The 12,533-nt window shown below is 46.3% G+C and overlaps 2 protein-coding genes across 2 annotated transcripts; both read left to right on the plus strand.

Annotated features, from left to right (window-relative positions):
* The first annotated feature begins 13 nt into the window (after positions 1–13).
* On the plus strand, positions 14–9,219 carry LOC102050804 (lysophosphatidic acid receptor 1-like). Its single transcript, XM_027806382.2, has one exon. The coding sequence runs from the start codon at positions 7,697–7,699 to the stop codon at positions 8,663–8,665; it is 969 nt and encodes a 322-aa protein (XP_027662183.1). The 5' UTR covers positions 14–7,696; the 3' UTR covers positions 8,666–9,219.
* Positions 9,220–10,957: 1,738 nt separating this feature from the next.
* Positions 10,958–12,512, plus strand: ZNHIT3 (zinc finger HIT-type containing 3). The gene is made up of 5 exons (XM_055720105.1): positions 10,958–11,131; positions 11,332–11,363; positions 11,450–11,536; positions 11,649–11,729; positions 12,004–12,512. The coding sequence occupies exons 1-5, from the start codon at positions 11,052–11,054 to the stop codon at positions 12,192–12,194; spliced, it is 471 nt and encodes a 156-aa protein (XP_055576080.1). The 5' UTR covers positions 10,958–11,051; the 3' UTR covers positions 12,195–12,512.
* Positions 12,513–12,533: the final 21 nt, after the last annotated feature.

Genomic DNA, 12,533 nt, shown 5'->3' on the forward strand with positions numbered 1-12,533 from the left:
TATATGCTTTTGCACTTAGTGAATTAACTGAGAGCACACCTTTTCTTTTTGTTTGTTTGTTTGGGGGGGGAGATGTTGTACTTTTTTAAAAATAGTATTTTGTCTTAACTTTCCTGCTTCTAGTACTACAGTATAATAGATGCAAATTATTTTTTCTGCTCCCTTTGCTTTCCTATCTGAATGCTTTAATTCCATGTGTCTGATTCAGTGGCAATTCAGGCTTTGTGTTCGACAAACAAAGGTGTATACAGAAAAGTAGCACTATTACTTTTTGCTCTATAGTGTCTATTATAGATTTCATCTTTTTATTTGGGGTCAGAATTTGATACTGCTGAGGAAAACAAAAGGGGGAGTGCAACTTTTTCTTCCCCTTCCCCAAATGCTTCTCTGTCTGTAGGGGTACAACCCACATGCTGGGTTGGGTGCAAGAAGAAGAGCAGGATGCTTGACCCAGTGCTCCTCCATGAAGGGGTGGGCAGAGTGAAGTGGCATTATGCTGGCAGCACTGAGCAAGCCTAGTCATCCAGCAAGGGCTGAATTAAAAAGAGGAGCCAAAAAGGACTTCTTGCCCTTACCAAGAGCTGCGAGCTCCTCGGTGAGGAGTATGGCCATTCTGCTGTGAGTAGTAGGGGCACACAGGATCAGGACCTGTAATAACAATGGGAAATCTGACAGCTGACTTATGAGCAGGTCTTTTATTCATAAAAAGGATGGCTATAAATAACAGTCCAACAATGAAGATTTGCCGGGTAGTGTTTTTCCATCCTGGATTAGGTAGATTAAAGCACGAACAGATGATGATTTGCCTAGCACATGGTGCTAAGATAAATAGTTACTGCAGTGACAAGAACAATAAGGGAATTTGTTGCATTTTTTTTAACTTCCTAGTTTGTCTCAGTGGAGCTATCTAAGCAAGGTGCATGCTGAGCACGTAGAGAGAATGGGGGTCGTGAATGTGGCAGTGTCAGGTAGTGTCAGCCTCCCATGGCCTCTACGAGACATTTTACTCTTAGGCTTTTCTCTCTTTCTTTTCTGGGGATGGTCTTCAGTAGAGGAGCTGAGCTAAAGCTCTTTGATGAATTCTTTTTGCTCTATTTGTGTTCAGTTCTCTGAAAGCTAAGAGCCTGATAGAAACCTTCTGTTTGAGACCAAAAAATCTGAGGGTTAGAAATTTTGATCTTGAAATTCAGGATTCTTGGGTTTGGGGATTTTTTTCCTTTTTATTTTCTCCACTTTTTAAACCTTCCAACTTGTCATTATTAAAGTGGTAATAAATTCCACTGCAGTCATGTTAAGTAACTCTTTATTTGTGCTAGAAAGCAAAGGCAGACTCAGGGAAAGACATTCCCTTTCCTTATAAAGTTTGTAACCTAAATGAACAGGGCAGACATCATGTGATCTCCATTTTTTTTCTAAAAAAACTTACCTGACAGGTGTTTGATTATCAGGTCTTGATGGCATCTTTGCACCTAGGGACATTTTTGAAAGGAATTGCACTGTGGGTGGGTTCTATATAAAGGCCTTTGGACATTAAACCCTAAATACATAGGAGGATCATGGCCAGAGGAGATAAGAGATGAAGTTAAGGAGGGAGTCTCTTGCAGATCACTGAACTCAAGGCTTTTTCTGACATAATGATTGCAGTTGTGTCCATAGCTACAGAATAGGTAAGAACAGGAGGGAATATCAAAACCAGTGAAAACTGCACTTATTTGGTGGCCTTGAGAGCCACAGCAGCAAACATTTTGGAGGTGTTCCCCCCAGCCTGGTTTCTGAAATGCGTGAGATCTGACATTAGCCTGCTGCTACTGAAAGGGCTTCATGGGAAGCTTGGAGGGGCTGACGTGACAGCTAATGAAGCTTGCCTGTGCCTGAGCCAAATGATCCTACCATGTGCTGATGGGAGGAAGTCCAGAGCTGTTCCTAACCTTCCAGCTGACCGGCTGCAGGCTCCCTGCGTCCCAGCAGTGCAGGCAGGAGGGGATGACAGCCCGCTGGGCCTGATTCTGTGGCACAAATGCACGAGTCCCAGTCGAAGTCAAGGCAGTGACACAGCCTTTTGTGCTGGGAGGCTGAGTTGCTCCTAGAAGGAAGATCTAAGGTTTGTTGAGGATGAGACTCACTTGAGTCCAAATCATGTTCATAGATCAGCTGACCTGGGAGGAGTTGTCCCTACAGGGGGAGAGGGAAGCACTTCCAAGGAACTTAACACACAGATGAATTTCATGATTAGTGACTGGGTGACTGGGAGACCTACCCTTCAGAGTAAGAGAACACACTTTCTTCATTTAGTTGTGTATGTAATTTTCTCCATTAGAGTTCCCTCACCACTGAACAGGAAATCCGGAATTTCATAGCTGTTGGTGAATCAGTCTTCATCTTTCCCATTAAAAAGGGAGCTGGCTATGATTCTTCCTGTGTCTGCTCTACTGGGAACCTTATTCTAACACAAGGTCAGTTCCATGGAATAGTTAGAAGCATTTGCAATGGCCCTCGATTTGGCCTTCTGCTCAGCTCTGGTGCATTAACCGCTAGCTATTTTAGGCTGTATCTGAGGAGTAGACCCTGTATTATGCGATGTCATCATTAGTAAAGCTGAACTTCCCTCCTTTTCCCAGAATTTATGTAAAACGCTATTCTTTGTGTGCATAAATAGTCTTTATTTGGTGAGTGATGAAACACTAGCAGTGTGCGACTTAACATTTCCTAGAATTACAAAGACGTATTCTGAAGGACGCGTGCCTCTAAGCTGTAAATTTAGCTCTGCGCGTTTACAGCCTGCCTAGTTGCTTTGCCTGGTTTTGACACACACATGTTCCTGACCATTGCTTTTTTGTAACAAGAGCCCTCACTGTGCCTCTGTAGTAGTTTAGAAGGAAGATGCCCTTTATGCGGACCGTTTCATGTCTAAAGGGATAAGATGCATTCTGGCTTCTTCACGTATAAATTATCAGTGGAAGGCTTCATTTACCATTCAGCCTTGGTTTCAGGTATTTAGCAATGTTTGTCTCCCTTTAAAGAGCATAATACAAGTCCCTCAGAGGTGAAAATAACAGTTCTGGCATCTCAGAGAAGCGTTTAGGCTCTGCATAGATGGGGAGAGGGCCTGGTTTGTGGGGGTGTTCTTGCAACAAGCTGTCCTTGCCGTTATTTTTTGGCTTGTAGCCAAGGTAATGCTAAATAGCAGTCGGAGAGATTCAAGCCTGATGATTGTCTTTGCTTTATGGCCCTGGTGAGGACCATGAAAGCATAGCTGGGACGTCAGATAATTCAAAACTGTGAGGTAAAAATTCCTCAAAGAGATTGGGTGGAGGAGGAGCAGAGCACTCTCTGTTTTGAAAACATCTCAGAAAAATCTTGGAAGGAGATCATACATCCCATTTGTGTCTTCCTCTCCAAAGAGGAAGACTTTAATCTGCATAAATTAAAGCATAAATTGGATAAATAGGCTCCTTATCTGTATTACTCCCTTTCCTGAATGTTCTGTATTTGCAGGCTTCATGATGCCCATTGAAAAACTGAGATGATGGATATTCTTGTCTCAAGGCATTGCTGAAAGTCATGGCAAGCAGGAATTAGTCTTCCTCCAGACTCAGCCAAGCTGCACTTCGCTTGCCATTTTTTGGCTCAGGTTGCATGTTGCCCACAGCTTGGTACAGCATATAGCTGGAGAGCAGGGGCAGCCGAGGAGAAAGCTGAACCACTGCATTTCACAGCAAACAAGGTCTGGTGTTTCAAGAATGGGAGTAGGAATTGGATGTGAGTTCAAGGAGAGTGTGACAGGGAAGAAGCCAGAACAGTAAAATCCCTTATAATTTCAGTGCCTTGTTTTTTCTCCTGTGTGTAGTGTACATACATGACTTTGAAAGTTAACACCAAATCATCTGTAGCTTAACTGAACTATAGGGTTCTTATCTTCATGACAGCTTCAGCTCCTGTAGTTTCAGACATAATTCAGTTTCTTGGTGTATTACTAGCATAAAGGACATAGAGAATTGCTGTTGCATCACCCTAAGGTAAAAGTGTATGTTGTCCAAGGGTTACTGCACAGAACTAAGACTCTCAGCTCCTGAACTTAATTTCCTGTTTTGGAATCAACTTTGGCATGTTAGAGCTGGGGCCTGTTGTGCTGCTGAGCACTTGAGATCCCTGTTGAAGCCTGAGAGCTGCAGGTTATGAGAATTTCTGAAACTGCAGGCTCAGTTGTGTGAGGTTAGGTTTTCCACAACAGCCACTTGAAATGAATGGTCATGAAAAACCCAGCCCAAAGCTTCTCACGTCTCTTTCTCAGTATCTCCAACATGTTCAGTGATTATTGTCTCCTCCACAGGCATAATCGTCGGATAATTAGTATTGAACTTTGAGATTCTATACAAAATAATGCCATTTCTTATGCAGGGCAAACATCAGAACAAATTGGACATTCAGATAAAGAAACATATAAAAAAAATATAGCACTAGAAAGTGTTGCAGAAGGTGAAATCTAGATAGATATCAGTCAAAGGCTTGCCAACAGCAAGGTACAGCCAATGTTTAAAGTGTTAGCCTGAGATATAGGAGATTAGATTCAGTTCCCCCTGTACTGGACTTCTGTGCAATCTTAAGCAAATAATGTGATTGTTCTTTTCCCATATGTAAAATGTAGATAACACTCTTTCTTCACTGGTGTGTTGTGACTGTAAGTACAGGAAAGATTGCAAAGTTCCCAGAATATGGGAGTATAAGAATGCCCTTGAGTTGAAATTGTTATATATAGAGATCTGGCTATGTAGCAGCCTTCTGTCTCACACAGTGTTTTGAATTCAAACTACTTGTCTTCTGGTTTTGAGAGCTCAGACTTTATTACAGAGGGTTGGAATATAGAGATCTGGGGTTTTCTGTATATTAAAGCCCATAAAAAAAGCAGTTTCCACAAGAAAATTGTCTCCTTTAATCTAGCAACATTATGTTAATTTTTATGCAATTATATTAGGGAAATAAGATTACAAAGCTTTTGTGAAAAGCTATTTATACTACGTGATATTATTTTTAATTACATTCTGATCTCATATTGTTCAGTGTTTCATGCTTGAACATCAGATTTTCAAATTAGAGGAATTTTAGTAGCATTTTCAGGAAGATGTAGGGCACTTCACAATCCAAGTTTATGGATATACTCTTCTTAGTAACTAGGATATTTTTAAAGATGTTTTACTTTGTGGGTAGCCTGTTGTTCATCATAGCCCTCAGCCCCTCTCCCTCAGCTCACAAAGCTGTGGAAAAGACAATCAGAAGAGATCAGGAGTGCTGGTGGCTTGGCCTGGTGTCCTCTGCCGTTCCTGGCCGACGGTAACCTGTGCTGCATGTTACCTGCCAACACACTTGCTGCTATTAAAAGGGCTTGGTGCCATGCGGTGCTGATGTCACCACACGGGCGAGGTGACAGGAATAGCGGAGGCCTTGTTCAGCAGCTGCCTCACACCAAAGGTGGGGTTCACAGCTCTGTATGAGGTGGGTTATAGAGTGCACAAAGAATGGTTTATCCATGACACTTTGAGAAGAATATGTTATAGGATAGTAATACATCAGCAGATTTGAATAATCAATTCTCAGCCCTTATTTCTAGATAATCATTCTTTGCACTTCCTTGTGACCAGCTGAAATACCTATTACTTATTTGCATAAAGTATTTCTAGTATATAATAATTGTGTACTACTAATTGCACACTGACCTGAATATACTTTCATACACTTCAACTTTAATAGACAAAAAGAAGCTATGGAATTTTCCTTTTTAAGCTCAACACTTTAGCACAGATTTCTTACGTTGTAAATGCTGGCAGAGCTGTCACATAGTTCACAGATTTACAGTTCTAGAGCCAGAGCTGCTGCTATAGTGATCAGATGTCAGCACTGAACGTGAAAGGCCCATAAACTTAGCTGAGCTGCTTTGCAATATCATGGTATAAAATTGTTTCTAATGCAAATTAATCCTTTGTTAGGCTAACAGTGAAAAAGAAATTAAATCAGAATAAATTCATAAGCAACATGGCTTTACCTGGACAATTTTGCTAAAGGCAAGCCGCTCGGTTGTGGATAGATGGCAGGTAGCAGCCAGGTAGCACATTGGAGATTTTTCTTGTATGTGGGCATTTTGAATGAAACGTGAGGTGATGCACAGGCAACCCACACTCAGCATTGGCAAACAAATGCAGCCACTTCTGGGCAGAAAAAATATTCACGGTGCTGTGCATACTGGTACGCTGGTGTACTGCTCACCTAAACGGCTCTGCTCAGAACCCCCATCCGCCTCACTGTGCTACGCGGCGTTTTGTTTGTTCCGGCAGTGCCCTCTGCCGACAGCACTGAAGGGGTGGCCAAAGAGCTTTTCTCCTCCGTCTCAAGTATTTTCAATCCAGTTCTCAAAAATCATTTACCTTTAAAAAGAGAAAGAAAAGATATAATGATATTGTGTTGCTTTGTTAATGTGCAAATTAACTTTAAATAAGCAAGCACAAAATATCCCCTAACAAAGGTATGAGTAGAGGGTCTGCCATTTTCTAACTGCATTCTCATCCAAGAGTTAATTAAGGTGGGAAAAATGGCATTTTCAGAACTGCTTAGGCATCTCAAGTCTCCGATACAACTAATCTACTGAAGGTGCTTCATTCTGTGCTTCCTTGTGTGCAAACTAAGTTAATTCAACAACTCATTAATGTTTTGGGGGTTGTTTTTTGTTGTGTTTTGTTTGTTTGTTTGTTTGTGTGGGTTTTTTTAGCTTGTAAAGCATCAGTACCTGTGATTTACACAAGAGAAAGAAAGGCCGTACAATTTCAGGTCCATTCTGACAACTTCTGAGTACTCCAGCACAGAGATATTTCTGTAAGCCCAAGCACAAAAGCATCTGTGGAGACAAATACTCTCACCTTTTTGGATCCCCTTTTAAGTGCTGCGGTTCATCATATGGTTTTGCTTACAAGTTTGGGGTTTGTAGATAATGATCTAACTGCACTTAGAAAAACAGCCACTGTTGGCTGCATCAGTTTGTAGTTGTAAGCAAGAGACTGAACAATTAGGTTCTGCTGCATCTTGCTCAATCTCGAGCACTTTAGAAGTTTTGTGTTGTCACTAGAGCTGATCTGAAATTAGGACTTACATCCTCACTGAACGGGGGCCCAGGTTGGTGGCATAACAGTTGTGCGCTTCTTTAAGTTCCACCAGTCACATCCGACCCCCTCCAAAACCAAAAAATTACTGCTTTTCATTTTCTGGCTCTCTAATCCTTTATCCATCTAATTTCTTTGTGTATTAAAGTTGAATTCACATTCATTCCATTTCAGAATATCCTTAAAGAATTTTAAACTACTGACGTGAGCATTCACCTTCATAAGGACTGGCCAGATTTTACTCTTGATAAATGTTACTTTAAGCAGATCATCTCTCTTGTGGTAAATATGTTTTCCAGTTTTGGCTGTCCTAGCAACTTAAAGGTAATTGGCTATGCCCTGAGCTGGTAACCCAAATATTTAAAACCACAAGTGGTTAATGTTTAATCCACTGTCATGATGATGATGATGTGGCAATAGAAGCTGTGCGTCAGGATTCGTTCTTCGCCTGGAGAACAAAGTGGCAGTAACACTCCTGGCGTACGGTCTCCTTTGGAACATGGGATGAGTAAAGCAGACCTTGTTAACAGTTGAAAGTAGGATTTTCCACCATGAATGGCTACCCAAACTGTTCTGCTAACCACACTAAAATTTGGAGCCATTATTTAGTACTTGCATTGGGCATTCCTCAATTGACCATTAACGTCGCATCTGTGATCTTCAACTGCACAGTCATCTTCACCAGAATGGCGACGAAGGACCTGCACAAGCCTATCTCTATACTCTTCTGCAATCTGGCTTTTTCTGATCTCTTCACCAGCTTTTCTGGCTTTTGGATTTCGATGCTGTTCATCAGCAACCCTGACATTACAATCTTTGGATCCGAGGATATGCTGGCACCTTATGCTTTATATACGGTGTCTATTTTATCCACCATCTATAACTTGGTAAGCATTGGAATTGAACGCTATCTGGCTGTGGCTGAAAGCATGAGGACAAGATTCAGGGTTGCTAGAAAGCATTCCATAGCTGCAGTTTTAATTAACTGGGTCCTCGCTTTCTTTTTGGGCTGCTTGCCATTGATGGGGTGGAACTGCTTGCATACGGAAAAAAATCTCTCTGTCCTCTACAGTCCGTTTTGTGTCAACTACCTTATCTTCATTGCCATTCCCAATGTTGTGGTGGCTTTTGTGATACCTCTGTTCACTTACCTTAGAATCATTATCATCCTGAGGAAAAGAAAGCTGAGAATGAAGGCATGTGGACAAGCTACTGGCACCTACAAATCGGCTGAAATCCAGGTTGCCAGAACCAGTATTTTTATCTGGCTCCTGACGCTGATCTCCTATGCTCCTTTTTTCGCAGGAGTCATATTCGATGCAACTAACCATCAGTGCCCCCTTGATCTTTACCCAGGCATCTATATCTTCCGAAACTGCACGGCTATGCTGATAACCATGAACTGTTTGGGAAACCCCATAATATATACCCTGAAAGCCAAAACTCTGGGGGCGAAGCTCAAGGCTCTGCAATGCCTCTCCACCAACCGTGTCCGAGCCTGCACCATTGCGAACATCTAGCCGGGCCTGCCCTTGGTCCAGGACTGCTGCTGTGCCTGGCCCAGTCACAGAATGGCAGAGCGGAAGGGGTGGGAAGGGACCTCTGGAGACCCCCCTGCTCATGCAGGGTCACCTAGAGCAGGGTGCAGAGTGTCCTGTCCGGGTGGGTTCCCAATGTCTCCAGAGAAGGAGACCCCGCAGCCTCTCCGTGCAGCCCGTGCCAGCGCTCTGCCACCCTCAAAGGAAAGTTTTCCCTCGTGTTCGTGTGGAACTCCCTGCGCGGCGGTTTGTGCCCGGTGCCCCCTGTCCTGTGGCTGGGCGCCGCTGAGAAGAGTCCTCCTGCCACCTGCCCTGGAGGTTCTTGTACGCGTTGATGGCTCCCCTCTGCAGGCGGCACGGCCCCGGCTCTCAGCCTCGCCTCGTCGGGGGATGTCCCAGCCCCTCACCACCTCCGCAGCCCCCCCGGACCCTCCCCAGCCGCTCCCCCTCTCGCTGCAACTGGGGAGCCCAGAACGGGGCGATGGAGTCGGAGCGGGGTGGGAAAAGCGCCGGCGCTTCAGCACCCAGCCGGGGGACAGCGCGGGGGCGGGGGGCGCAGCGGGGCGGGGGGCGGGGGGCAGCTTTCCCTGGCGGCTCCGGCCAGCCCGGCGCTGGGAACGCGAGGCTGTTTGGCTCGGCGACCGAAGCGAGTCCGTCAGCCGTGCTGGCTCCGAGTTGTGCAGCAGGCTTCTGTGGGGCGCGCCGCCCTGCCAAGGCTCCCACCGCTCTGCTGTCATTTGTGCGGGCTTGAAGGCAGCTGGGTGGCTAGGAAATTTTCAGTAGTCTGGGGGGAAATGTAGTTTTACTTTCTCATTTAATCAGTGAAAGCGTATCTGTGAATATCTCTTTATTAATGGCGGCGCTCAGCACTGTTTTGCTGATGTAATTTTACCTGCAGTATGTAGCTGGATTACATGGTTTTATGAGACATTTGTGACTACGCTTCTCATATTTCTGCTTATTAATAGAGGCACGCTTGAGTCCATGGCTTCTGATATTTGCGCTGTTCTAGGAGAAAATCTCACTGGAATTCTTCAGTGTCAGAATTGCGGTCAAGTTGCCTGTACAAAACAAAACAAAATAAAAATGTTGAGACCAAGTATTTTGTAAAAGGAAAAGTCCTTACCCCCTTCCCCCCGAAAAAAGAAATCAGCTACTGAATAGTTGATCTGTTGGATCCTAGTGGAGATGAATGTGTATCCTTAGTCACAGAGGGATAATGTCTGGAAGAATCTCAATGCTTCAGTGTCTTCTCTCTTGCACGGTTACCAGTCTAGGAGCCTTGACCGAACAGATCCTGGTGACATTTCATCTTTCTGGTTTTAAAGTATGCTCAGATGCTACTCAGTGGTACATCACCGTGATAACCCCTGCTGTGATAACGTTCTTGCATTCATCAAACACACACAACCCAACCCAGATCGGCCCTTGCAGCACAGGTTGGCATTTTCAGGGTTTTTTTCCCTGGTTTGTTTGCTCTATTGTCATTGTTTCAGCATTTCAAAGGCGTAAGAGAACCAAGAAGAAAACTCCATCCATCTGTTCCTGAGCAGGTATGAGAAAATAGTGGGGGTTTGTGTAAGAAATGGGTTCACCTCCTAATGTAAGCGATGGGCAAGTGCCATTACATTAACAAACCCGATACTTAGTGCTTTACGTTTATGGCTATAAAACCCCTTTTCTGAGCTACTTTACGTTGAAGAACTATGGGAGAATTTCCTTTGTCTGAATTAAAATTCAGACATTTAAGGAAATGGATGGCACGAAATGATACATAATTAAAATTAATTATTTAAATGGATAATGTAACTCAGGCAAGATAAATCTGGCTCAAATATTTTTTCTTCTGAACGCTACCGTAAGTGTTTCCATTAACTCCGGTGCCACCAGCCTCGGGAAGTGCTGGGCTGGAACCTGACCAGCTCTCTCCTGCTGGGTGGATTCCAGCCTACGCTTGTACAGGAGATTCAGCCAAAGCTCACCACGGGGCAGATGGCAAAGATCAGCCCGAGGGGGTGTTGTTATGTGCTATTTATTAGATTATTTGGGTTCTATTAATCTCCATACCGCCGCGGGCAAAGTGATGTGTGATGATCAGAATACAGTATGCAGCGCTGTCTATCGCAGATTGCCATTTCAAAAGCAAGGTGACAGCTGGAATCCAGCCAGACCCCCATCAAGAGGCGATATATAGGGGTATATGCGTGTGTGTGTAATAGCCCCGGGCGGCGGGGCCCGCTCTCGGCGGTGGATTAGCTCCGCCTGCGTGGAGGCGCTCGGCGGGGCCCCGCTCTCGGCGGTGGATTAGCCAGCCTGGGTGGAGGCGCTCGGCGCTCCGCTGGCTGGACCTGGCGCGGTGGCGGGCGCCATGCGGGCACCGCGGCCCTGCACCGTCTGCGGAGCGGCCGGCGCCGCCAAGTACCGCTGCCCGCGCTGCGCCGCCGCCTAGTGAGAGCTGGGCCGGGCAGGGGGCGGGGGGGGGTCGGGCAGGCGGGAGGGGCGGCGTGGCCTTGCTCGGTGCGGGGGGCGGAGGGGGGGCCGGGCAGGCAGCGGGGGGGCGGCGTGGCCTTGCTTGGTGAGGGGAGCGGCCCCCCCGTGAGGGGTGCGGGAAGCGGCCCCCGCCCTTACCGGCGACTCTCGCCCCACAGCTGCTCCGTGCCGTGCTGCAGGAACCACAAGGGTGAGTGCCCGTCGGGCGGGGGGCGGGAATGGAGGGGCGGGGGGGGTCGGGGGGCCCATTCCGCTGCTAACGCGGTTCTCCCGCAGAGCGATGCCGGCCGGAGCCCAAGCGGGAGCGGCCGGCGGCCGGACAGGCCTTCCCCGGCGGGCCCAGCCGCGCCGAGCAGCGCGCAGGTAGGTGGGACAGGCGGGGGGCGGCCACGGCCCCCCCAGGAGCCCGGCCGTCCCCAGCACCCCCCCCCCTTAGCCCGGGTTCCCCCCTCAGCCTTGCTCTCCCCGCCCGCAGGCAGCCCCTGGTCGGTGGAGGACATCCTGGCAGAAGATGATGAGCAGGACCGTGTCCCGCTGCACAAACTCAAGCTTTTAGGTAACCTGGAGAGGTCTGAAGCCAGCTGGGGGGGTTGGGGTGGTTGCGGGGGGTGAGGCGGAGGGGCAGGCCCTCAGCCCCGGGAATCTCACGGAGCGCTGCGCTCTGGCCCCGTCGTGCACCTCATTGCAAGGCCGTAGAGCTTTACGTGTCAGATACCTGGCCTTTTGCTATGGCTCTGAAAGTTTCTTTGCAAAATAAGGGCAGCGTCAACCACTCTGTAACTCTGCAAGATTAGTACTGATTATCTTTTTCCTTCTTATTTTTTTTAAAGGGGAATCAGAAGAGCTGAGAGGCTTGCTTCTGAATCCACATCTCAGACAGCTGCTACTGACAGTTGATCAAGCAGAAGATAAAAGCTCCCTCATGAAGAAGTACATGCAGGAGCCAATATTTGTTGAGTTTGCTGACTGCTGTTTGAGAATTGTTGAGCCTTCAGAGAAGGAGAATATTCTTCCTGAGTGAGCTACTTTGGGAATGGTTTTCTTTCCTTGAGACTTTTTCCCCCTGATGGAAGACACCTGGCAGCCCCCCGTGCTGCCGCAGTGCACCGTTCTGTGTATTTCCGCTAGCTTTGGTCACACTTTCTCATGGGCGTCAGCGCTCCAGTTTTCAATTTAGAATTGATAAACAGTGACGTAGTTGTGTTGGACAGATTTCTAGATACTAGAAATTAAACTTGATGTTCTGTGGACTTGCTTTCTGTTGGTATAGAAACACTGTGGGAAATGTTGCTTCCCAATGACAATGTTAAATATATTTGCATTTATTTTAATCCGTAAACTACTCTGGAATGTTTTTGTT

This window comes from Falco cherrug, chromosome 1 (genome assembly GCF_023634085.1).
Source record: "Falco cherrug isolate bFalChe1 chromosome 1, bFalChe1.pri, whole genome shotgun sequence".
In the NCBI taxonomy this organism is placed as follows: Eukaryota; Metazoa; Chordata; class Aves; order Falconiformes; family Falconidae; genus Falco; species Falco cherrug.

Coding starts and splice junctions, on each gene's coding strand:
- LOC102050804 (XM_027806382.2), top strand. CDS start 7,697: ATGAATGGCTACCCAAACTGTTCTGCTAACCACACTAAAATTTGGAGC.
- ZNHIT3 (XM_055720105.1), top strand. CDS start 11,052: ATGCGGGCACCGCGGCCCTGCACCGTCTGCGGAGCGGCCGGCGCCGCC. Junction 11,132..11,331: donor CCGCGCTGCGCCGCCGCCTA/GTGAGAGCTGGG, acceptor CTCGCCCCACAG/CTGCTCCGTGCCGTGCTGCA. Junction 11,730..12,003: donor GCACAAACTCAAGCTTTTAG/GTAACCTGGAGA, acceptor TTTTTTTTAAAG/GGGAATCAGAAGAGCTGAGA.